Source organism: Brassica napus, assembly GCF_020379485.1.
Source record: "Brassica napus cultivar Da-Ae chromosome A5 unlocalized genomic scaffold, Da-Ae chrA05_Random_37, whole genome shotgun sequence".
Taxonomy (NCBI): domain Eukaryota; kingdom Viridiplantae; phylum Streptophyta; class Magnoliopsida; order Brassicales; family Brassicaceae; genus Brassica; species Brassica napus.
This window is the reverse complement of record NW_026014033.1, coordinates 26,246-53,495: the sequence shown is the minus strand read 5'-3', so window position 1 is coordinate 53,495 and position 27,250 is coordinate 26,246. Positions and strand designations below refer to the sequence as shown.

Here is a 27,250-nt window from a genome sequence, read left to right as displayed (position 1 = left end):
CCCCAAAGGATTTATAATCTCTGTATTCTATAAGAATATCAGTCACTTTCCTGCTCTACCTTATTCATCATTATTTCCTCTTGAACTAAGAGAGATTATGTTAGAAACAAAATCAAAAATAAGTTCAAAAAGTAACCAACATCAGACTAAATCAAGTGTGAATAATCTACATATAGTTTTTTTCTTAACGAACAACCTCACACTCTTTGCGGCGGTGGTGGAGTCGCCGCAAGATCGGTCGCAGGAGCATAAGCTAGGAAGAGGAAAACAAAACTACGATTTTAAAGAAGTTGTTAATTTTAGAGGACAAGACGTTTTGACCGTTCTCTACCGAGGGAGAACCGAAACTCGAGTGACATAGCTAACAGTGATGAAATCTCCAAAATTTCTTTTCCCGCTATAGAAATTTATTTTAAATATAGGGAAATTTTATAGAATAATTTTTTTTTAAGTTTTTGTTACAAAAAATAACTCTCAATGAAAAAATGACCAAATTAAATTTTATTAAAGGATAAAAATATATTTTTGCCCTATGTTTAATTAATCTAAACTTAGAGCCTCACTGGTTCAAACGCAGCGGTTGCAGTTGCGGTTGCGGGAGTTTGCAGCTATGGATGGTTACAGTTTCTAGCGGTTTTAAGAGATTTGTACGACTGGTTCTGCAGTTAGAAATTGGTGCGTTTGCGGGATACTTGTGACTGGTTAACTACCAAATACATCAGCGGTTTAATAATAAATTAACAATATTTACATTTATATAATTATAAAAATATAAAAAATCATAATATTATAATAAATATGAAAATTCTAGTTAGAAAGTTATAGTTTTAATTTTTTTTTAAATTATAGAAAATATTTTTATTTTAAAATTTTATAATATTAATTAAAATATAATAGATATATTTTCATTTTTTTTAGTATTTTTATAATTTCAATTTAAAATTTTTATTGAATATTTTTTTTTGTATTTAGATGGTTTCTAAAAAAAGAAAAAAAAAGGGATCCTTCCGCAACCGCCCGCAACCAGCTTTTGATTTTAAGAGGTTCGGAGTGGTTTGAAGCGATTTGTAGCGATTTGTGTGATTGTTTCAAAATGCTGTGAACCGCTATCAACCGCAAAAGCTGCGTTTGCAGGTGGTAGCGAAAAAACCCAGTCATGCTCTTATAGGATTTACAGTTAAGGGGTAGGAGTTTTGGGTTAAGGTTTCAAAATTTTTAAATTAAAATTAAAATTTTCAAAATAAAAAAAACTATTTTGATCTTTTTTTTTAAAGTTATTTTCGTGATAAAAACTTAGAAAAAGCTATTTGAGAGAATTGCATTCAAATATAAGGGTTGTTTGGGAAGATATAAGAAAATATGAGGGTGTCATTAGAAAACAAATAGGGATTTTCATTTAAGAAATTAGAATAATTTAAGGGCTTTGGTGTTGTCGAGAAAAACGTCTCTCTCCACTTGATTAACGCTCGAGTCTCAGGTTCGTCTTTTTCTCGGCTCATCCCACTGATCGATATGGGTCAAAATTGATTTATGATGCAAACATATGTGTAAGGTATGTGCAGATGAAGCGCCTCAATTTCTCGGATACTAGTCTGCAGAATTCTCCCTCAGAAGAAGTTTCGACGAAGAAGAACAAGAACAAGAAAAAGAAATTGGCATCTCCGGTGATCAAACGGATCTGGAACGAGGACGATGAGCTCTCTATCTTAAAGGTTCATTTCATCGACTCTACTCCTTTCCATTAGATCACCCTCTTCTCACTCGCTGTGGATTTAGGGATTGGTGGAATACAGAGTGAAGACAAGGCACGATCCAAGTTTCGATTGGGACGGTTTCTTCTGCTCCGTGCAAGGTTCCATCCATGTGAGATTCTCCAAGGAGCAGCTTTTTAGTAAGGTCAGGAAGCTGAGAAGGAAGTTCGTTCTTCACATGGAGAGAATCGATCGTGGGGAAGATCCGCTCTTTACTAGGCTCACTGACTCTCAAGCCTTTGGATACTCCAACATGATCTGGGGCCTAAACCAAGCTGAAGTTGCTGCTAACGCCGGAGGCACTGAGAAAGCACCAGGAGATACTCAAGTGAAGGATTCATCTTTTGTTTCTTGATTTTGTTAATAGTTAAAACTGATTTGTGTATGGTTTGCTGATCAATCAGGAGGATGAACACTTAGATAATGCTGGACATGTAAATTACAATGGGGTTGAAAGTAGTAAGCTTGATGGCAAAGAATCTGAATTTGCTAATGGAGGCATGGAGAGCGTAATGCAGATCGAGAGTGACGTAAGTGACTCATTTATCGTTTTTTTGTCAAGTTCTGTTTCCAAGTCTAAAGTTTTGCTATCGCAGTAACAGTTATGAGTGTTTGTGTTGAATCAGGAGAATGGCTTTAGGGAAAATGGGCGAGTAAGTAATGATGAACCTGTAAATGAAAACGGGGCGGAGAAAGGTGAGGTTGACGGAAAAGAGACTCATGATGATGAGTTGCGCGTTGTTGAAGATGCGTTTGAGACCACGATTTTGCAAGGTTTAAGTGATTGGCAGAGGAAGTTACAGCTTAAGAAGCTGATGATGAACCTTGGAACGGAGAAAAGAAAAGAGTTGAGCAATGAATGGAAAGCGTTATGTTCTGAGGAAGTAAAATTGAAAATCAAGAAGCTTAGGTTTACCGTAAAGCTTGTAGAGGCAGCAAATGATGGATGAAACTAGGCCATTGCATCATTTTTGTTGTAATGGTGTTGTTTAGTTAGAGAGTTGGTAGTACGTTTTAGTATAAGTTTTAATTAGTTAAGATGTGTTTTCTTTTCTCCAGCTTATTACAATTTCTTTTACTGATTACTTTACTTGGAAACCCGGATAAGATCTGCGCATGGTGAATTTATATGAAAATTATTTAAGAAATATCTTATAAAAAAATAAAATTTATATTTTTGATCGAATAAATATTTTTGGTCCTTAAATAATTTTTTTAATTTTTTTTTGTTAATTATATAATTTGTTTACTGATAAGCTGATTTCATTTTAAAAATACTTTATTCAAAAAATCATTTATCGCATAAGAATCTAATGTTTAGGCCGAAGAACCTTAGGTCTACTATTTTGTTACAATGAAAATATGAGAGCTTGGTTTTATATCATGATTTAACAATTTAAAAGTTAATTATGGTTATGAAAAGTTTAAGTTCATGTGCCAATCCTAATTACTTTCAATATTTTTTCTCATTTTTGTGTCACTTTTTTCATTTTGGATATTGTTCGATATAAATATTGATTTTTGAGTTTATTCTCATTTCGTTATTTTGTTTTGGCCTGAGATTTAGAAAATATTTAAGATTTAAAATAATAAAGACATGCGTACTTATGTTAAGATCCGCGTCTTGAGCAGAATAAATATTTTATATTTATTACTTATTTTATGTTTTTCTTCATATTATAAAATAAAAAATAATAATTATATATTAAATAACTAAGAAATCGGTTACTATTATGTAATAAATTGGTGTGTGCATATAAATCAAACGATTGATCTTGTTATTTGCAATCGTTTTAGGGTAAATAAATCAAAACAATCAATCTTATCTATCGTATATGATATATACTTAAATTTAAATGATATTAACATAGATATATAGTATACTTTTAATATGAATATTTATTAAATGAGATTTCTATTCATATGATTTTATGATTATTTGCATATTTTTGTAACAAAATTTTACACCAACGATTTTTTTATAATATGGAATGTTTAGTGATTTCAATAATTTATAATCATTTCAAAAATATGAAGATTTAAAAATTAAAATATTAACTTTTTAAAATATGTTCAACGTAGATATTAAAATATAAGTATGTATTTTGATATGATGTATATAGTTTAATAAACGATATGATATATATATATATATATACATTAACATAAACACCTATTAAAATAAAATTATTTATTCATATGATTTTATAATCATTGTATCTTATTATAGAAAATAAATTTAAACCTTGATCACAAAAGTTTATTTGAGACTTTTAACAGTTTTAGTAATTTATTTTCGTTTTGAAAAATTCAAAATACAATATATACAAAAAATCAAAATTTTTATTATATGATTAATGTAATTATGTAATTTATTTTAATAATAAAAAAATGATAGAAAGTATACATATTGTTAGCAAATCTTTATTATTTAAAATAATTAATTGTCATATATATCTTAATCACATTAGGTAATTTTGTAGGTTTTATTAAAGAAAAGAATTCAATTTTAGAAATGAATGGTTCATAATTGACATATTATATAATATAACATTCCATAGCAATTTAATTTTGGACTAACAAAATTCTCAATTGATTCTCAAGCCGTCACTTAAGCAAAATTAGCATTCTAATTACGTAACAACTCAGCAAGATATTTTTTTAATTAATACAAACTACAAGTTATAACTTTTTAAATGTTTCTATATTAATATACATGAGATTGTTATTCTCTTGAGAGCTACAATATTATTTTTCTTCTCTTTTCGCTGCCCATTTTAGGATTTGAAAAATATTGGTCAAAGTGACGTTCAGAGTTTTCTCTTAAATGTATAACTCTCATCACTGTAAAGAAAAAATTGTTTGCCCAGGTTCTGGGAATTAGCAAAGCAAATAGCTGCTAATGTTTAGTAAAGTATACGTTGGTTCTGGTCATATGCGCATCCAACAAGTTCTGATGAACCTCAAAACTTCTGGAGAGTCCGGGCAATTGGTGCAAAGTACATGTTACCCTTCGCCCCTACACACCCATATTAAAATTATTTGTATTTACTTGGATTAAACCCACCGTACAGGCGGGTAAACAACTAAAAAAAAATTAAAAATTATCTTAAATTTTAATATATTTTTAAAATATTTTTTATGCTCAACTTAAAATAATATTAATCTTCACTACATGTTTTGCTATTCTTATTAAGATTCAAAGGTTTGAAAATTAATAAGAATTTTCTTTTCATTAGTATAGTTATGATATATTTTTTTGATTTTTCTATACCTTTACTATAAAATAAGTAAAATTAAATTACTCGAAATTACATTTGAAATTCAATATATAAAATCATGGATTATTTCTCCTTTTATTCATTTGTTTTTGAACATGTTGATACTTTTCTTTTCTCACAATACTTTTTGTTTGAACTTATTGATGTAGATAATGAGTAAAGTGAATCTATTTGATTTTTTTCTAAAATTAGTTAAATAGTAAACAAACTAAAATTGATTGTTAAACAACATACACTTCTTAAAGTTTCTATCAAATAAATCATATCACCCAAACTGATTATGATTTAATTTGAAACAAATAACATTGTTAATATTTTGAGTATAATTGGTTGTTTTTTTTATTTTTATTTGATTACTTTCGAATAAAGATTTTTCTACTTACGTTCTATTACATAGATAATTAACTTTAATTTCTTTTACTCAAATTTACCATAGTTTTTTTAATCTCCTTTACTCAAATTTACCTTAATTTTTTTTTTCTGTTGTTTGATATGTTTATGAAGCCCTCTAGATATGGTAAAGGAGTTTGGAAGCTCAAGGGAATGATAGCATAGACCTCCAGGGAGCCTGATCGCTAGTATGACCCGGAGGTCCGTCGAGTTGGAATCCCGGTGGGATTGATATCCTTATAACTTGGAGGTTCAAGCAAATCGATACTGTTTTCCCATAGGAATTACCAGCTCTATACCTTTAGGTACTGGGGTGTTTTGAGGCGTTTCAGAGCGTGTTTCCCGGGGGAAGGATTATAGCTACTTTTAGGTAACCCTCGGGTTAGTCAATGAAGCCTTGAGGCATTGAGCCTTTGTTTTAACTAATCTAGGACTCGAAGGTTCTTAGATGATTGATTGTAAATCTGTGGATTTTGAACCTTGAGGCTATCTTTGTTGAAATCGTATTCCGCCTTTGAAGGTTGGCCCTTACCGATATGAACCCAGATGTAGTATTTTTCTATACCGTATTCCGCCACCCAGATGTAGGGTCATGCCGATATGATCATTGTAAAACCGTAGACATGTTTTGAACCTTGAGGTTATATATTTCTATATTGTATTTCGCCTCCCAGAGGTAAGCTCCTGTCGATATGAACATTATACATTTGTAGACTTGTTTTGAACCTGGAGGTTATATTTTTCGATATCGTATTCCCCTCCTGGAGGTTGGCTCCTGCCGATGTCGATATATACATTGCTCTCCGCCACTCGAATACAGGCCACTATCAATGTTGTATGATGATGCACTCTACTTCCTGCATGAAAGCAATTGTCAGACTTTTATCTTCTGCTGGTGTGACTTTCACCCTGACAATGGTTAGGCAATCGCCAGTCTTATCGATCGGTGCTGGTGTGAATCTACCTTGGGTAGTGATTCAAATGCAAGTCTTACTACTTTCCACGTCTGGATAAGTACAGATTTTTACGGTGCTCTCGTGATCTGGATTTGCACATTTTTCTCCTTGTATAGACCATACCCTACTTTGCAAGCATACTTCATGTTTCCTACATTTTCTTTTAGCACGTAGCAATTTAATGCAGGAGTAAACTCATTTCTTATGGGGTTCTTGCATGTGTTTTTGCTTGTGGCGTTTGTGTAGGAACCAAATATTTTTGACAACATACTCAGGCTTGCGCAGGTCTAGTCCTGCTTAAGTCATATACCGTTATGATTGTCGCTGTGGGCATACAGTTTAGATGAAGGTTTTACCAGGATCAGAACTCAGATCACACTTGATCCAGCTCATATGCCCCTACAAGTGGATGGAATCGGGTGGCTGTTCTAGACAATAACAATTTATCCATATCATTTCTTTATGCTACTTAGGAGGTTTGTTGCATTGTGCTTTTGTGTTTTTGTTCCGATTTCTAGAATTTTTACTTTGTTTATGTTGTTCATAAGTTGTCCCATTCTAGGTTTTAGTTGTCTTTTTGGGCTCTTGCTTCTAGGAATTCTTTTTATCCGCCAGTTTGTATATCAAACAGTGTATTTTTCTTTTGAATGAATATTATCTTTTTTGTCAACAACTTATACAGACTCATGTAGACTCTGCAAACCAAACCGGTAGCTCCGCATCCACATGGACAAAAAACGACTGTTGCTTTCTTACACTGCGTGTGAGACTGTCCACCCTTAAATTTTACGTCCGTGGTATATGAATGAGCTCTGAACTGTTGAAATTTCTCTTCAAAAACTTTATATCTTCCAAATAACTTGCAAAGGCTGGCCATTCTTCTGGTTCCAAAACCATCTTCACCAACTGAGAAAAATCCGTTGCAAATGTAACAGTAAACTGTTTAAGATTCCTCATACATTCTATTTCCCAAATGAAAGCTTCTATCTCCGAGTGAAGTGGCGAATGACTCGCTCTTGTATCCTCGCTCCCATTAAACCATCAGAACCTTCCAGTTTACTATACCACCCTTGTCCTGAAAAGATTTCTTGAGTTTTCCATGATCCGTCCGTAAAAAATCATATACCTGGAATAGTCGATACCATCGCTGCTACTGGTAAGCGAGTTTGATTTATTCCATGCGTAAGCAAAATCTGTGGCTCAGCCCAAAGTAATGACTCCATTTCTGCCAATTTGAAAATATCTTTCGGTTCAATGTCCAAATTGATAAAAACTTTATTATTTCTACATTTTCATATATACCATAAGATCCATGCAAATTGATAATCTTCCATCTCCGGAGAAACCCTCCAAAATAAATAATCTATACTGGCAAAAAGGGACTGATTGGAAAATATGTGTGGATTCGATAGAATTCTTGATAACGCCTAAACCTGAACCGTCGGTGTACATTCAAAAAATACATGATTGAGAGACTCATCAGGTGCTTTACATCGTGCATAAATTGTGTCTCCTTTCATTCTTCTTGCCTTTAAATTTTTCTTAACCGCTAAACATCCTATACGAATTACCATAAAAAATGTTTTATGTTAGGTTGGCATCGTACTTTTTAGCATAAAGCCTTTAGCGGATGAAAAAAAAAGAATAAAGTATGCAGATGCTCACAAGCAAGAGACGACAAAAAAATAATTAAAAAAAAAAACTAAAAGGACGGGCGCACATGGTTTGTGATGTGTGATGGTAGTTTATAGAAGATCCACCGAAAAGTTTCCAAACTCACAAGGTAGCAAAAATGGCTGGTTCCATATAGGATCATGAAAGAAATGTCGTTTCCACAATTAATTTAAAAATTATGTTCCAAATTTCTCAGATAAAAGCTATACTTGAATGCATGTCTTAATCCATCAAAATTATATTGCAAAAAATGATTCTATAATCTATACATTAACCTAAAGTCTTAAGAATGCTAATACTTAAATGTATGTCTTAATCCTTAAATCTTAAATGTATCCCTTAAACCTTAAATCTAGGCATGTCCAATATGGTAAAACCGAGTCGTACCAGACCGAACCGAACCAAAATAGACAATACGGTGTAGTTTTGGTATATACCATATAAACCGAATGAATATGATTTTATAAAAACCGTAGGATTTGGATATGGTTTGGTTTATAACCGATTAAACCGAATAAACCGAATAAAACTGATCAAAAGTAGAAACATGTAAATATGTACATATTTTATAACGCCACATGAAAATATATTTGTTATATAAGTTATTCTTTTGTTAATAATTATTACCATATTTTTATAGTAATAAAAATCCTAATTTGAAAAACAATTAAAATATAACTAAATAACAATTCATCATAACTGAAGCTTTTTATTTTCTTAGTCTTCTTTTTTTAATCATTTTTTTACTTTCTTTTAGCATTGATTAAATTTAAGTGAGGGTTATAAATTTGATGGATAATAACTATTAAAAAATTCGTCACAACTTTTTTCTTATTTATAAACAAACAGAGTTTCACTCGAGGAAGCATGACTTTGATGCACACTAAATATGGAAGAGTGGAAAAACTTTTCTTTGATCATACTTCTCTTCTGTTTTTTATTTTTACTTTGGAGCTTTGATTTTAATTCTAGATTTTATTATTCCATCTGAAGGTATAAGCGTTTTTTGTTGTTCTTTTATTTGAAAATGTAATATTTTTTTAATAAGTGAATGCGATGACAATATGACTCTAAAATTTATATAATATCATCCCAAACTAAATAATTATGTTTTGGTATAAAACCGAATAAACCAAAAACCGGTGGTATATAAACCGAACTGAACCGAAGTAAATATGGATTTAGAATGGTAGTTATATTTTACTAACCGAAATACCAAAAAACCGAAGAAACCAAACCGAAACCGAACCGATATCCGGATTGAACATTTCTACTTAAATCCTAACTAGACGTTTATACGCATTTTAGAATTTTATAATAATTGGAGTATTTGGTATATTTAAATGAACATTTTTGAAAGAAAAACATAATTCATCTATTTAATTCGTTTCACACTTGTTTTATTTTCTATGTTTTATTTATGAATGTGCTAGTCGATCAAGATGAGAGAATTTGTTATTAACCTCTTTCGTATTCATCTATGTAATCATAAAAACATCAACCGTAGTCCGTTCACCATATAAATAAATAAATAATGAAAAATTTAACAACTTTTATATTTATTGTTGTCAATTTAAATATATATTGTTATGACTTTTAAAAACTTATAAAGATATTATTAATTTGGAAAACATAAATTTCTGTTGATACTTTATCAATACTATTAAAAGGGAAGAAGTTTAAATAAATCTACCTAAAAATATTGTTTGGACCCTTTCATTAACAAATAATATTTTGATTTTACTTTGATTTGGACAAACAATGAATTGAATTGGAAAAGAAAAGTTGAACAAAGAGGAAAAATATAACGAAGAGAATTGAACGAATATTAAACATGAATGGTAGATAAAAAAGATGAACTTATGTTTTCATATTTTAATAGATATAATAAGCATTAAAGTACACGCACAATGAGACCATGAAGTTTTAAACTTCTTATACAATTTAACTTCCTAACCTAAGTATGTCAAAACACCACACATATGATCTATATTTAACAAGTGTCCTAGAAAAGTCAATAAATCAATTTAACAAGTGTCCTAGAAAACTCATACGAATATTAAAAACAGTAACGAGATTGTTATGGGTACATGGTGGAGTTAAATTGATATTGGGCATGTTGCGCCTGTTTAAGAATTATCTTCATTTTTTATTTTATTTTTTATGTTTTTAAAACATTTCCACTTGTTCCTCATCAAATTTAGAGGAGGAAATATTTCTTCATGAGTTCCCAAATATATGAGGAAAATAAAGAAAAATAGTGGGACCCATGTATTAACAGTTTGACAAAAATTTCAACTGAATTGGTAACATTTTTAAGGAACAACCAATTCATCATATATTTTTCCTAAAGAAAGGGTTACCAATTGAAGCCAATATTTTACGTTAAATTTTTCTAACAATCATTTAGTCAAAACTTTTATTTATTGGACCCATATCTTTTTGTAAACGAAAAGATTATACCATATATATACGACCACATAAATTTGGTTCACAAAAATATAATATAATGTACACTTTATTATACTTTTCTCTAAATATTATTTAGACTCATTAACTTAATAATTAAGATAAGTTTAAAAATTATATATTATGTTAATTTTATTTTAGTGATAAATAACAATTTAGTATTTAAGATAAGTTTAAAATTATCAAAATCCCAACAAATCCTTTTTTTTACTGCTCAACAAAAAATCTACAAATCTATACTATTAAATTAGCCAAAAATCTCTCAAATAAATCTTAAGTTTCACAACCTGATGAACAAATGTAACTTTTATAAAATGCACAAAAATATAATGAAAGGTTAGATTTGGGCATTAGGATCTTCGGGTCAAATATAAATATAGATCCAAGTTCTTTGTGTCTTGGGCATTTATATCCAACTAGGTATTTGAATTTTCTTTTTGTTCAGATCGGTTTCTTTTAGTTTCAGGTCAGTTTGAGTCAATAATTCAAGTATCTGTAAAATGTACTATGTAATTTGCCTACGGAATGAGTCTAGCTCCATTCGAGTATTTAGGACCCTTTCACTAAAAAAAATATCCAATATTTTAAATATATTTTTAAAATTTGAAATTTACCCAAAACCTGAAACTATAACAGAAAATGGGAATTCAAAATTTAAAATAATATTTTTATACTCAGAACATATATGAATTACTCAAATATACTTAATATGAACAAAACATTCTAGGTACTTTGGGTACTCGGAGTCCAACAGAGATCCGCATGTCCTAAAAATCTAGTAGGTACTTTTTCCCAATCCCGAACCTAAACCTGTATTTCGTATTGGTTTGGTTTGTTTATCATATTTAGGTAAAATTTTCATACTTAAGAAATAATTACATAAGAGTGTTTATATAAAATCTCGAATAAATCTATTCATAAGTTATATAATTTTAAATAAATTTCTGTATTCGATATAAACGACTTTATAACATAATAATACACAATATACTAAAAATACTATCTCATATCCAACTTTGTATATAACCCATAAAATCCGCGCTTTTAAAACGGGGTCAAAATCTAGTTAAATTTTAAAAGGGTATTTTCAAGAATGACTTAAAAGTTCTGGTCAAACACAAATTAATGAACTTCTTTTTTATTTTAGTTTTGAAATTTTCATCCTAGTATTAAACTTTATTCATGAGAATGTCCTTATATTTTTCTCGTACATGACATCAAACATCCTCACCATCTTCATTTATTATGAAAATGTCATTGTTATAAATATCACCGATAACCATGAACAACCAAAAATTAAACTTTAAATGTTTTTTATTTCAGTTTTTCATATTCTTTACATTTCTTGTACACAAATTTTTTTTTTATCTTGCATTTGCTCTCTTATTTCATTTCAAAAACTCTCAATATTTCTTTTACAAAATAAATTTTTTTTTTTTAATTTCCTCACATGATTCTTGGCAATAAACGATTGAGTAATTTTCGTTTGAATCAATTGCTTCAGTACTCCTAAAAAAAAAAAGTATTCTCGAGTACTCCTCCTTTTTTTATTTTAATATTTATTTAAATCACAAAAATTATTAAAAGACCTACCAACCAGACGAAATCTAGTTATTTACAAATTTACCAGACGGACTATCCAGACCCAAACCATATCCACCCGTTAAATTTGGATCCATACATAAAAATCTAGATATCAACTAAGTATTTCAAGTTTTACTCATTTTTTCTATTTTTCACTGAAACAAATCAGTCTTATTTTTTTCATCTTTTAATCACATGAGAACGGATAATCTTCAAATAAAAGACAAATCAAAATTTTCTCCAGAAAAAATAACGAAATAACAAATCATGTATTATCCATCGAAAGAGAAGAAAAAACAAACCCAGAATTGTATAACTTAGTAAAACTTGATATAACTATAAAACTTTGTACAACTTAGTAAAACTTTAAATAGTTTAGATTATATAGCTTAGTAATACTTTGTGAATTTTATGATGATGACTTAATTTAATAGTTACGTTTTTCTATGAAGTGTTGCTTTCAAAAGACAAAAATGAAACATAGAACAAAGTGAGAAGAATGGTGGTTTAGGTAGTGGAGATATGAAAAAAGAATGTGGATAAGAGTGGACGAGAAGGATAATAGAAGTAATATGGAAAAAAATTATCGTGGAGATGAGCAAAGGGAGAAAGAAGCAATGAAGAACAAATCAACCATTGGTAACCAATACAAGTGACAAAGAAAAAAAACCAATCATTGTCAACCAATACAAGTTTTTGTAATAAAATTTTGTTATTTATATTTATGTAACTCGGTATAACTTTGCGAAAGTTCTCCATTTTTGTTTGTCACTTTGTAGATCTTGAGACTACTTGTTTTGTGTTTGTTTAATTCGGTAAAAATTTATCAAAGTTTCATATTTTTGTTTGTCAAATTTATTATTTCTTTATTTTAGTGTTTGTGTAAATTTGGTTAAGCTTGAAAAAAACTTTACATTCCATTAAGGTGATATAAATTTTGATTAGTTATACATCCAAATTCTTACAACTACTAGAAATAAGAGAACATAGAACTATCATTATTTTCCTTGCACTATAGGGTTTCTCAATCTTCATAATTGCCTTAAGAAGTAGAACTTCTTCTTTTAACACACTAAATTTGTCGTTTGTGTTTATGTTACTTGGTTTGTTATTTATGTTCGTAGAACTTGGTGTAACTTAGGATAACTTTGCTCAAGTATCTCATTTTTGTTTGTCAAATTTCGTAAAATTTATTATTACTTTTTTTCTTTTCATGTTTGTGTAATTAGGTTAAAATTTGCCAAAGTTCGCCATTTTCGTATGTCAAACTTTGTATAACTTAGTATTTTTTTTCCTTTTGTACAATTCAATAAACTTTGTCAGAATTTTTGTTTTTCATTTGTCCAATTTCGAAAATTAAAAAAAACTTGTCACTGAACTAATTTGATAGAAGTTATGATTAACTGTATAACCAAAATCTTAGAAATACCATGACAGTAGGAATAAGACAACATACAACTATCAAATTTTTTTTTTCATTATTGGGTCCTTAATCCGCATTGAGAAACCCCACAGAGACATCAATAGTATTGGAAATAAGGATTTGGATCAGATTTGGAGAACTTCTCTATGATACCCTCGCCGCTGCATCAACACTTAATAGGTAGCTTCAGAGTTTTGACTCTTGATTGACAACTATATTCTAGAAAAAAACCCGAAAATTGCAGATTAGGTGAAGAAAGATGAAAAATGAGAAATGGGATGAGAGAAAATGGATTGAGAAGATAGTAGAAATGAGAAACCCTAAAAATTAAAGCAATTATAATTACCAACTTCGTTTTCGAGGTCTGGAAAAAACGAAAATTTTGGGGGGGGGGGGAATTCTGAAATTTGGGCAGGAAAAGTTTTTACAGTTTTTTTGGGGTCGAACTTTTACCAAGTTTGTAGTTTTACAAAAAGCTTCAATGTTTTACTTTTCTATTTTTTGCATTTTTTTTTAGTTTTACTGTACTCAAAAGATTTATATTATAGTTATACCATTTATATTTAGTCTTTTACAATCAGTTCCCATCAAATCATATTGTAATATGATTAATTTCATGGCGTATACAAGTTTTGTAATGTCACAAGGTCAGTACTAAGAAAAAAAAACATAAAAGAACATTGTATTTCATCTATTATAAATAGTACACAACTATGTGATGAAAATTTTGACTATAATTATTTTGAATTTAAATCAGAAAATACTAACAAATAATAAGCATAATGCTTGTAAACAACCAAACAAGTTTAGAATTTTGTATCTTCAATATTCTGTATTTTATCAGTTTTACTAAGTTTTATTTAGTTTTTTCATTGTCTTGAAGAATCATCTGGAATAATAGATGCAACTAATCATGGTGTGAATTTTCTTATTGTTCCTGAATTTAAACTTTTTCAAAAGTAAGTATGCATTTTATGTAAACTTTAATCGAAATAAATCAGAATTCTTAATATTCGGAGCTTAGAGTTCAAAATAATTAATTCAAAACAGTTATGGTATGATGCTTAATCAACTAAATCTTTCACATGTCTCCACGTTATCCAAATCAATACCTACATTGTCTCTATCTATAATAACAACATCTTCCACTGGCTCAGTCAACTTAAGATGTCGTTAATTTTTAATGGTCTCATAGGTTTTACTACCAATGAAATATAACTCAAATTTTACCTCTTTGTACATGGATTTATGGTCATCTTTCTGCATATCCTGTCCACTAGCATACAAACTACCTTCGTCTGGAAACCATTCATGACCATCTCCGGCTTTATAATAGTATTTTTAATAATCAAAGTGTATGTTTGTGAAAGAACTCGTCGTCTCACGTAAAAATCAAAATGATTAACATCAAGTTAGATGAACTTGCACGGTTTAACCATAAAATTTTACCAAGTTATATAGTTTTACCAATATAGTTATATCAAGTTATACAGTTTAGTTAGTACTATTTTATCTAGTTACACAGTTTCACATAGTTGTACATTATAGTTTTACCAACTTGTACGGTTATAGTTATACATAATTATACATAGTTATACCATTTTGTTCATACCAAGTTTTACTACATTTTTTAGTTTTTTAAATCAAGATAATAATCTGATACAATTTTTTTATAATTATACCAGTGTTTTTGATTATCCAAATAGATCTAGACCCAATGTTTTCAATTAGTTAATTATGAACACGAATTTGAAATTAAAGTTTCTAATTCTTCACGAATGAATTAATGGAGAAACGAAGAGTGTCAAAGTATTCTTAGGATTTTGAAGGAATATGAGGTAGTTTCTGGGCAGCTAATAAATTTTGAGAAGTCTTCAATTCAGTTTGGACATAAGATTGAGGAACCCGTTAGACAAGAATTAATGGACATTTTTGGAATTCAGAATCATGGAGGAATGGGATCCTAATTGGGTCTACCAGAAAATTTGGGGGGATCAAAGATCCAAGTTTTTAGCTTTGTCCAAGATCGTTTAAATAAAAGAGTTAATGGGTGGACTTTCAAGTTTTTTACAAAAGGCGGAAAGGAAGTGATTATTAAATCAGTGATTACGGCATTACCAAATCATACTTTGTCTTGCTATCGTTTACCTAAGGCAACTGTGAAAAAATTGACGAGTGCGGTATCACAATTCTGGTGGAGTCCATGGGGAAGTACATGAGGCATGCACTGGAAAGCATGGGACAAAGTATGTGTGGCTAAGGATGAAGGATGTTTGGGGGTTTAAAGACATCACTGATTTCAACACAGCGATGCTTGGTAAGCAGTTATGGCGTCTGATAGAGTGGCCAAACACTCTATTCTCTCGCGTCTTCAAAGGTCGGTATTTCAGTTGGAACCGATCCGTTCATATTCTTCATCATATGGCTGGCGGAGTATTGTTTCGGCTAGATCTCTGGTAAGCAAAGGACTAATCAAACGGGTGGGATCAGATTCTTCTATTTCAATATGGAATGATCCATGGCTCCCAACCACTCACCCGAGACCAGCAAATAAAAATCAACACAATTTATATCTGGACCTTACAGTGGAGTCTCTCATTGACTCTAACTCACACACTTGGAATTCACAGGCAATCCGGGCTTTGGTAGATCCACAGGATGCGAAACTTATAGAAAGTATACCACTAAGCAGGACTCATAGGATAGATAGGGATGGATGGCATTTCACAAAGTCTAGAAAATATACTGTCAAATCAGGATATCAGGTAGAACGGCTCTATCCAGATAAAGAAATACCACCATTATTAATTGGTCCCATAGTAGATGCCCTGAAGGCTTACTGCTGGAAAATATGTTGCCCACCAAAGTTAAAACATTTCCTATGGCAACTAGTGACATGATGTATAGCAGTAAAGAAGAATTTACATGTACGAGAAATACAAGGGGATATTTGTTGTGGAAGATGTGGAGCCCAGGAGGAATCTATTAACCATGTGTTCTTTGAGTGTCCTCCGACAATGCAGGTTTGAGCTCTTTTGAAGATACCATCAAATCCAACTATCTTTCCGACAAGTGCTCTCTTCACAAACATCGATCATCTGTTCTGGAGAGTGGTTCCGCAAATGGAAGATCATCAGTTTGCATGGATACTATGGTATATCTGGAAAGCTAGAAATAATAAAGTATTCAGTGATCTGAATATTGATCCTTTGGATACGCTTAAACTGGCAGAAACATAATCAACATTGTGGGTTGAGGCACAAATATTGAATGAGCTGAGGGCTATACCACCAATAGTAGCCACGATCCTGCCGTCAACTCCAGGAAGATGGTGTTTTGCGGATGGCTCATGGAAAGAGGGTGATACCTTTTCAGAATAAGGTTGGTATAGTACTTTAGAAGGATTTGATGGATTGTTGGGGGCAAGGAATGTTAGGGCTAGTCTATCTCCCCTTCATGCGGAGATAGAAGCGCTACTCTGGGCAATGGTATGCATGAGAAATTTACGTCAATTTCAGGTTACGTTTGCAACAGATTGTTCTCAATTGGTGAAGATGGTTTCCACACCAGAGGAATGACCTGCTTTTGCAAATTATTTGGATGATGTCAAGACCCTGAAAGATAGTTTTACCCGATCAAAGATTATCTATGTACCCCGAACGCAAAATATAAAGGCGGATAGACTAGCACGTAGTGTTAGGAAGCAGCCGTCTTTCGTCGTTTACATAGATGCAGATTACCCAATTTGGTTTACAGAATCAGTATGAGTCTGTAAAAGTCGATGATAAAAAAAAATTAATGGAGAAAATGAATGTCAAATTGAATGGAGTTTGAACAAAATATGGGTTTGAGATCTACAATGGAGAGAGAAAAGAAGAAGATAGAATATAAGAGAGAATGATTTAAATTGGTTTAGCCGAAAAGGATAATTTAGACATTGGCCACGTTTTTGAAGAGTATGAGATAAATGAGGAGTATGCCAGAATTCGTAGGAGTATGCCAGAATACTTTTTGCCTCATTAAGAGCATCTGAGATTATGACTCCTTTCATTTGGGTTAAGTTAGAAGTTTTTGTGACTGGAGAAACTAAACATGAACTCTCACTGGATGTATGTATTATCGAAAAAGTTTTGGTTAAATCATATGTTAGTTTGGTAATTGACCATTTTGTAAATTTTTCTTAGTAGACCTTTGAATAGTTCTGCTAATATTTATTTGTAAGAAAAAAAATTGAATGGACTTTCCGATAAATTTCTACAAAACGATTATTTTAGCATCTGACAGCAATTATATATAAATCTATTTTTTAAAAGTATACTTTTCGAGAAGTCTTCAAAAAAATAACTGGAGCTACTTGATCTAGCACACATACCATTTTATCCAAAAAATAAAACCCAGTGATTAGTTGTGAAGGGATTGCTTTATTAACGATTAGCTTCTTCAAAATAACCTTCTGAGTAACACTTGCTACAACATTTTTAATCCTTCCATTCTGGTCCGGAGTAACTTTACGTTCTTCCTCAAGGAACTTGGTCATGGTTTCTTAACATTCTGATAGTCAACCATTGCATAAGTTTAAACTTACCAGATTTCTCCTTCTAATTCCAATGTAGCAGAGACTACCATCGTTGTAAATATGATTAACTTTAGGGCAGGGATCGTCTATGAAGATGCAAGTAGAGCTTGTAGATGTCAATAGTCTTCTGTGACTAACTAGACGAAGAAATTACTGATATTAGATGCATTAGTCGTTACTACATAAGGCATGCGGAGTGGTGGGTTACTATGTGGATGCAAGATATGCTGAGTTGGAGAAGGATAAACTGAGGGTTTATGTCTTGACGTAGTCGTTGAAATAGTTGATGAGTCAGTGTGTGTCAAAGAGTGAACCAGGAAGCATGCAGAGTGGTAGAGACCATGTGGACGAAAGATGCTGAGCTGACGTGGGATAAACTTGAGGAGAAAATTTATATTGTGGAAAAAAGGCAAGAGATAAACTTGGAGAGCAAGTTTATGCCTTAAGGAATAAGTGCATTTCAAGAAAAAGAAAGTGTACTTATTGATATGGAAGTTGTCCATATCCATGTTCGTTGGAGGCTAGGATTTCAGGAACGTAGAGATCACTATAAAAGAGCTATGGAGTCGTGTGTATTCCATAAGACATTGGCTATTATTATGGAGGAATGGTGGAAATCCCTTAGGGCTGTTCTTGGGTCGTGCTGAAATAGTTGCTGAAGTACTAACGATGGAGAGACAAGTTTGGGTAGATTAGGAATCTTTCAGTAGCAGCTGTTAGGGTGTTAACATGCTGTATAAAGCTGATAAACAAGTCCTGTAATAGATCGTTTAGGCGATTTCTAATAAAGCATAGTTGGTTGCTTGTATCCGATTGTCTCTTTGATTTATCATATGCATTACCTTATTTTGGTGTCATCTTTGCACTAACAATTGGTATCAGAGTGGGGCACCTAAGTTATCGGTGTGATCCTGAAGGTGAAGATGTACACGATTGTTCTATGCAGAAAACAATCATGTTGAAGGATGGCATGTATGATCATTGGAAGGTGCGAATGAAGCTGTTGGTTCGAGGAATCAATGATGCTGCGTGGATAGCTGTGAAGACTGGGTGGCAGGAGCCTACCATATTTTCCGCAGAGGGGAAGATGTCCAAGCCTAAGGAGCCAAGATAAGGAGTGGTTCAAGAGGTATTTCAAGAAGTAGTTCAGCGGATGCGTCAGAGGCTGATCCAGTACGCATGAAAAAGCAGACGGGTGTGTCTGTGATGTTTGTATTGACATCTAAGCATCTGTTTTAGCTTAGTATGCAATCAAGCAGAGGGAGAAGAGTATGGTGATGAACGTCCTGATGTAGATGGTGCTTATCTCGTGGGAGAGAAAAGTATATCTATTGTAAAATATGAAGATAGTGCAACTCTCGTGGGGGAGAATGGCATATCAAGTGTGGAAGTTTCCAGGTGAGGAAACGTGGTTGTTGAACCAGAAGGATATTGTGCTTGATCGGCACACAAAGCTAAAAGGGGGAGAATGAAGATGCAAGTGAAGCTTGTAGATGTCAATAGTCTTCCGTGACTAACTAGGCGATGAAGTCACTGATGTTGGATGCATTAGTCGTTACTACATAAGGCATGCGGAGTGATAGGTTACCATGTGGATGCAAGATATGCTGAGATGCAGAAGGATAAACTGAGGTTTTATGTCTTGACGTAGTCGTTGAAGTAGTTGCTGAGGCAGTGTGTGTCAGAGAGTGAACCAGAAGGCATGTAGAGTGGTAGAGACCATGTGGATGCAAGATGCCGAGCTGGCGTGGGATAAACTTGATGAGCAAGCTTATACCGTGGAGAAAAAACAAGAGATAAACTTGAGGAATAAGTGCATTTCAAGAAAAGGAAAATGTAGTTATTGATATGGAAATTGTCCATATCCATGTTCCTTGGAGGCTAGGGTTTCAGGAACGTAGAAATCACTATAAAAGAGCCATGGAGTCCTGTGTATTCCATAAAACATTGGCCAATATTATAGAGGAAGGGTAAAAATTTCTTAGGGGTGTTCTTAGGTCGTGCTGAAGCAGTTGCTGAAGTACTGACGATGGAGAGACAAGTTTGCATAGATTATGAATCTTCAGTAACAGTTGTTAGAGTGTTAAAAGGCTGTGTGAAGCTGATAAACAAGTCTTATAAAAAATTGTATAGGCGATTTCTAATAAAGCATAGTTTAGATTGCTTGTATCCGATTATCTCTTTTATTTGTCTTCGGTATTACCTTATCATGGTGCATCTTTGCACTAACAGTCTGGGATACAAAGAAGTAATATGGCATTTTTGGTAAATATACAGGAGTTTTAGCAAAAGATGGAGGTATCCGAAATAAAGTAATATTTGATATTTACACAATAATACTGTACTAGGTTAAGATCCACGCCTTGCGCGGAATGAACATTATATATATAAATTATTTTATATATTATATGTTTATAACATATTATGAAATAATAAATATATATTGAATAATTAAAAAGTCATTATCTACTACTTATATAATTAAATTAGTGCGAACATATAAATAAATATTATAAATCAAAAAAAAAAATTCTATTTGAGATGATATATAATTAAATTTAAATGATAGTAACATATATATGGTATATTTTAATATTAATATATATTAGATGATGTTTTTTGCTCATATTTTTTTTTATCATTTGTATATGTTATAGCAAGAAGTCTAAATTAGTGATAACAAAATTTTCATTGTGGGATTAATGGATTAAGTAATTTATAATATTTTAAAAAATTAAGTTGTCAATATTGTTTCAAAATTTTTATCAAAAAAATGTTCAAAGTAAATTTCAAAATTAAGATATTTATGTATTTTTATATGGCATATAGCTTAATTTAAAACGATACATATATTATATATCTTTTATTTTTGATAATTATTAAATGAGACTTTTAACTTATATTATTTTTTTAAATATTTGTATCATGTCATAACAAAAGTTTTAAATCATAGATCACAAAATTTGAATGTGAAACTTTTAACAGTTTTAGTAATTTATACTCGTTTTTAAAAATTCAAAATATAATATATAAATAATTTTTTTAAATTTTTGTTATATGGTTACTATGATTGTTTAATTTATTTTAATAGCTTAAAATTAAAAAAATATAATTATAATACACACTTATTTTTATCAAATCTTTATTATTCAAAATAATTAATTGTCATATATACTTTAGCCACATTAGGCAATTCCGTAATCTTATTTAAGGAAATAATGAAGCACATTAATAATGTATTATTGTTGTTTAATAAAAAACTTATTATATATTTAGATGGATCAACCTATTTCTCTAAGGATTCTAAGAATCATTCTAGCGGTGATACGTGGATACAAAAAAATGTTGCAATGCTTCTCAAATAATATATAGGGGATACTTTTATACTTACTTTGTTAATATCAATTAATTTTGATGAAAATACATAATATATATTTAAGAAAGATCAATACATGTAAACCGTAGGAAATCTTTTAGTTACCTAAAATCACATGTATACTAAAATATTATATTTTATCATAAAGTAAAACTAATTGTAAATTAAACACAAAACTATTTTTGGCAACTAAGTAATACAAAAATACTAGAAAAAATAAATGAAATTAAATAGATTTATTGCCATCTGACATTTATTCGTTGTGAACAAATATATATATATATATATATATATATATTTTTTTTTGATAAACAAATATATATATACAGTGAAATCTCTATAAATTAATAATGTTGGAACTACATCAAAACTATAATTTTTTTTATTAATTTATAGAGATATTAATATATCGATATACTAATTGAACCAAAAACTCAATTTGGGACTATAAAATTATATTATTTTATAGAAATTTTTAGTGTATATTAATTTATAGAGTATTAATTTAAAGAGGTTATACTATATATATATATGTGAAAATTATAGCACCCATGTGCCTTTATTTTCTTATAATATGTTTGTTTTAAATGAAGAGTTTTCTACAATTATCCAGTGTTTAATTTCCAGGTTTATTTTTTTTATTTTAAAATCTTATGAATATTTTTATTTAAGGTTTAATTTCTAGGTTGCAACTTCTCCATTTTTTTTACAATTAGTAATAATATATAATGTTTTGTATTGAATGAAAAAATTAGACTGAAAATATTTGAATGAGTTGATGTAGAGTGATAAGGTATGTGATATCTATTTGGCTGAAAATAAAAGTAATTCACCACTTTTCTATTTAAATAAATCGTTAAAGTAATAATTTAAGGCAAAATTATTTGGGGATTGGTTTTGAGTATGAGACCATCTCTAATAATCCCTCATTTTAAAGAAAACCCTAAAAATGAGGTAAATCCTTCTCTAGTGATGCATTATTTTGAGAGGTAAAATGTTTTATGAATAGGGTTCCCTCATATCCGAGGAAACACTATTTACAACAACTGTTTAGTGTTAAATTATTTTTTATATTTTTTTCTTTAAGCTTTTATATAATTTTATTTTATATTTAAAAGGATTCAATATTTCATTTTATTTTTAACGAAATTATTAATACGTTCATAGTATATTTTTAAGTTTATATAAACCTTGTATATTTTTTAAAACTAATCTAGATTTAGTTAAAATAAAATTATATTTACACAAAATATGTAAGTTTTGTAAAATAACAGACACGATTAGAATGAATAATATGTATTAAAAATAAATATACTTGAAATATTTCTCTTGAAAGAAAAAAATGAGAAACCCCATTGAAACAAAATACAAACTATTGAATTTACTTAATTTGTGAAAAAAAATGAAGTAACCTATTGTAGAGGGCGTGCCACCCTTTTTCTACTTAATTCACTTAGTTTAGCATTTATTGGCATTACTTTGATGTATTCAGCAATTACGGGTTGAAGAATTTTACTACTCTTTAAAATAAGTCTTCAGTCCACTTCGAAATTAACATCAGATTAAATCACATAGGTTCGACGATAGCTCAAACTCTATATGGATATGTTCTTCCTACTTGATTTGGTCTCGTTCCTTCCACAATGTTTTTTATTTAATTTTTAGACATCTAATATATAGTTTCTTAAATTATAATTTCTAAGACGATATTTACACTCCACCAATCTCCACACACAAAATGTGATATATCTTCAAACTTCGTAAACTATTTATCTATCCAAATGAATAATTCCAAAAATCAGTGACACGAAGGGAATCTTTAACTTTAGTCCAACGGACGGAATGAAAAGTGGAGATTGCTTCCGATCCTCGACAAGAAAATTCTCCTTTTATATATGTGGGAAGGAATGATCTCATCTTCTTCCCAATAAAAAGTGGGAGAAATGAAGTTACATATAACACACGAAGATAATCCCCGGAATTCTTATGAAACCGTGTTGGAGGTTGTTGAAAGGAACAAATTGGAACCGAAGCATGGAGAGGCGGAACTATTGTCCGAGTTCATTAAATTGTTGGGCAAGGAGAAGGAAGAATGGGGTGGAGTGAAAGCAATGACAGTGTGTGTGGAAGAGTATCGACTTCAAGAGCCAAATGTAAAGGACGCCACCTGTAACGACTTCGAAAGATTTTTGTTTTCCCCCAGTCGTAAAGTGATCGTTATCAAAGTATGCCTGATAGACTGATTTTGTTTGATAAGTTGATTCTACATAATCTGTTACTTTGTCTCTGCCTATTTGATATTGCAGGAGGCTGAACCATTAGTTAACTATATTTGTTCACTGTTCTGGGTTTTGTAACAAGGTAAAATATATGTTTGGGTGTTGTGTGACATGTGCAGGGGGACGAAGGTTCAATGACTAGCAAGGCGGTTATTGAAGCAAATCGAGAAACACGGAAGGTCCGTTTTAAGGTTTCCAAACCTCTCACTTTCTTGTTTGAAATATGTAATGAACAAGAGTTGTATTTAGTGGATATTAATGTCAATACATTTATATAAATTTAAGCTACACCTAATCCTAATACAAAAAGGAAGAATTCATATAGTTCAAAAAAAGGAAAAATTCACATAGAAAAATCAAGAATTGGTAATTATCTATAGAGGATGATATATATATATATATATATCTCGGATATATTCTATATTCTAACACTCTTCATCCTCTATATTCTCTTCCATGTCTTCAGGTTATGTTTATTTTCGTAAAGAACTAGATACTCATATAGAACCTGAGCACTGGAGTTGCTCTAACAAATACAAAAGTTAGTAATAATCAACAAACATACCTAGAACTGTTAATGATAAGAGGCAAGATTCTGTAGCCAAACAGACTTTGTTCTCAATGAATTTGTTTTAAAATATTAATCAATTAGTAATTTGCACACAAAAAATGTGTCAGAAATATCATACATATATTAATATAAACAAAAGTGAAAAGATTCCTAATAAGAACTTTACACTATATTCTTGGTCCCAACTATACATTTTTTGTTTAAAATCCGAAATATACATGTTTAAAAGGTCTGTATTGGTATTGTTTTTTTTTCTTTCGATAAGGGAAAGTTCATGTTGTGGTATTATGGCCTTTGGGTGACCTTTGTAGGAGCCAGACCATCCAAGTTCTAGCAAAGCTGTTAAACAAGATCTGCCAAAGGCTTCAGGTTCTTTAAAGGTTTGATACACTAAACATACAATATTGAGGTTTCATATGCTCCCACTTTCTTGCTTTAAATATGAATGTTCAGGTCAAAATCTATATGAGAAGCATATTTTAGTTTTTTGGGAACTTAGTCTCCGCATAATCGGATATGTTCTATATTCTAACACTCTTCATCCTCTATATTCTCTTCCATGTCTTCAGGTTATGTTTATTTTTGTAAAGAACTAGATACTCATATAGAACCTGAGCACTGAAGTTGCTCTAACAAATACAAAAGTTAGTAATAATCAACAAACATAACTAGAACTGTTAATGATAAGAGGCAAGATTCTGTAGCCAAACACACTTTGTTCTCAATGACTTTGTTTTAAAATATTAATCAATTAGTAATTTTCACAAAAAAAAATGTGTCAGAAATATCATACATATATTAATACTAACAAAAGTGAAAAGATTCCTAATAAGAACTTTACACTATATTCTTAGTCCCAACTATACATTTTTGGTTTAAAGTCCGAAATATACATGTTTAAAAGGTCTGTATTGGTATTTTTTTTTTTCTTTCGATAAGGGAAAGTTCATGTTGTGGTATTATGGCCTTTGGGTGACCTTTGTAGGAGCCAGACCATCCAAGTTCTAGCAAAGCTGTTAAACAAGATCTGCCAAAGGCTTCAGGTTCTTTAAAGGTTTGATACACTAAACATACAATATTGAGGTTTCATATGCTCCCACTTTCTTGCTTTAAATATGAATGTTCAGGTCAAAATCTATATGAGAAGCATATTTTAGTTTTCTGGAACTTAGTCTCGGCATTATCGTTATTGCAGCTTAAACCATTGATCAAATAAATGTGAAGTTTTTAAGATCTTAACCTCGTCTATATTTGTTCAAAAGACCATGCTATTTAAGGGAAATCCATGTTTCGTGATATTATTGACATTTGCAGGGGACAGATGATCCAAGCACTAATATAGCGATTATTCAAGCTACAAATAAAAAAATACTAAAGGTCTATCATTTTACACTGAGAGGCCAACAGTTAGGTTTCCTGTTCTCTTTTCTTTTGCTTAAATATTAAACGTGTAGGTAAAAATCTATATGGGAACTGGGTGGGACACAGACTTTCCAAAGCTTCATAGAGGTTCCTCTCCGGATCTCTTTGTGAATGTAATAAATTCAGTCCAAGACTTGTTTTATATTGATGGCTTTGTTGATGACACCAAATATAGCTGATTTTAGTTCCTCGGGTCTTTAAACAGCTCATGATACATGGTGGCAAGATCCGGAAGACTGTCCACAAACGCAGTTGGACACCCAGTTGGGGAAAGGAATTTGAGTTTCCGCTATCTAGTTTGGAAAATGATGAGCTTGTTGTTGAAGTATATGACCATACCCTAATATTTAAGGACAAACTTGCTGGTACTTTTCGTCACCGGGTGTCTAAGCTGCAACCAGGTATACAAGCAATTCCTCTATCAGATGAAGTGGGGAAACAGGCACGGCTGCTCATGCGTTTTATGTTTGTTTGAAATGGATCAGGCCTATATGTTACTTTTACTTTATTGTTGTGTTTTTGGTGTGTGTGGTATAGTACTTGTGAGTTGTTCCATTTGTAACAATCAATACATGGTAAGTATTCTTGTCGTCAAAAGAATGGTGAATGTATAGTATTGTTACGTACTGGTGGGTTGTTCCATTTGTAACCATCACTACATGGTAAGTATTCTTGTTAACAGCTGGAATGCTCTTTTTTCGGAAAAAAATCTCATGTAACCCTACTCACATGCTCCCATCGCTTTTAATGAAATGTGAATTTCCGAATATACCATTCATTATTAGAGATAATCCAACTAAATTTAGAGAATTTGTACTCCCTACATACCAAATATTTCCTATTTGCACTTCATACCCTATTTCCCCCCAATTTTCTTCCCCCTATCATTAACATTTTCCTCCCATTCTATGGTATCCCACCCTTTTTAGTATATTGAGCTAATTTGCTCCTAAATTTAGTGGTATCTAATCCAACTAAATTTAGAGAACTAAATATAATAAGAATGAAAAATTATAACCAAAAATTAATAAATAATTAAAAAACTTAAACAAAACTCAGTTTGGAAAATAAAAACTAAGAAAATATAATAAACAATACATTTTAGTTAGAATACATAATATATCATAAGAATGATGAAAATTTATTCAAAAATAATAATTTAATGAAAATATATAAGTTTCAAAAATATAAAGTTTAATGAATAATATGTTTACCATATTCACATTTTATTAAAAATTATGCCGAGTTTTTTTCGGTAATTATGGAAAAGTATAAGTAATAATTATTACATAATCATACATATATTTTCAAAAATTATTTTGTAAAAAATAATATATATATATATATATATATATATATATATATATATATATATATATATTGCTCCATTCAAATAATTGTAACTATCATCTATTTTAACACTTAACTATATCTTGACCCGCGCAATCGCACAAGTGTTTATTTTCAATTACATATATTTATTTATTTATTTTAGATT

At 30.8% G+C, this 27,250-nt stretch overlaps 2 protein-coding genes across 7 annotated transcripts; both read left to right on the top strand.

The window, feature by feature from the left end:
* The first annotated feature begins 1,364 nt into the window (after positions 1-1,364).
* On the top strand, positions 1,365-2,875 carry BNAA05G12910D (GLABROUS1 enhancer-binding protein-like 1). Of its 2 annotated transcripts, XM_013893492.3 has the most exons (5): positions 1,365-1,477; positions 1,563-1,712; positions 1,777-2,079; positions 2,156-2,281; positions 2,378-2,875. In XM_013893492.3, exons 2-5 carry the CDS (start codon positions 1,563-1,565, stop codon positions 2,699-2,701), a joined length of 903 nt encoding a protein of 300 aa, XP_013748946.2. In that variant the 5' UTR covers positions 1,365-1,477; the 3' UTR covers positions 2,702-2,875. The 2 variants fall into 2 exon arrangements, with proteins under 2 accessions (XP_013748946.2, XP_022545809.2); XM_022690088.2 differs by having other exon boundaries at positions 1,477-1,712.
* A 20,378-nt stretch (positions 2,876-23,253) lies between these two features.
* On the top strand, positions 23,254-26,433 carry LOC106451547 (phosphoinositide phospholipase C 8). 5 transcript variants are annotated; one of them, XM_013893490.3, is made up of 7 exons: positions 23,254-23,633; positions 23,879-23,950; positions 24,642-24,710; positions 25,316-25,384; positions 25,645-25,707; positions 25,785-25,865; positions 25,958-26,433. In XM_013893490.3, the coding sequence occupies exons 1-7, from the start codon at positions 23,424-23,426 to the stop codon at positions 26,225-26,227; spliced, it is 834 nt and encodes a 277-aa protein (XP_013748944.2). In that variant the 5' UTR covers positions 23,254-23,423; the 3' UTR covers positions 26,228-26,433. The 5 variants fall into 5 exon arrangements, with proteins under 5 accessions (XP_013748944.2, XP_022545810.2, XP_048626509.1 ...); XM_022690089.2 differs by having other exon boundaries at positions 23,260-23,633; positions 23,879-23,938; XM_048770552.1 differs by having other exon boundaries at positions 23,264-23,705; positions 25,785-25,839.
* The last annotated feature ends 817 nt before the right edge of the window (positions 26,434-27,250 follow it).

Coding starts and splice junctions, on each gene's coding strand:
- LOC106451547 (XM_013893487.3), top strand. CDS start 23,424: ATGAAGTTACATATAACACACGAAGATAATCCCCGGAATTCTTATGAA. Junction 23,951..24,641: donor CACGGAAGGTCCGTTTTAAG/GTTTCCAAACCT, acceptor TGACCTTTGTAG/GAGCCAGACCATCCAAGTTC. Junction 24,711..25,315: donor AGGCTTCAGGTTCTTTAAAG/GTTTGATACACT, acceptor TGACCTTTGTAG/GAGCCAGACCATCCAAGTTC.
- BNAA05G12910D (XM_013893492.3), top strand. CDS start 1,563: ATGAAGCGCCTCAATTTCTCGGATACTAGTCTGCAGAATTCTCCCTCA. Junction 1,713..1,776: donor ATGAGCTCTCTATCTTAAAG/GTTCATTTCATC, acceptor CTGTGGATTTAG/GGATTGGTGGAATACAGAGT. Junction 2,282..2,377: donor TAATGCAGATCGAGAGTGAC/GTAAGTGACTCA, acceptor GTGTTGAATCAG/GAGAATGGCTTTAGGGAAAA.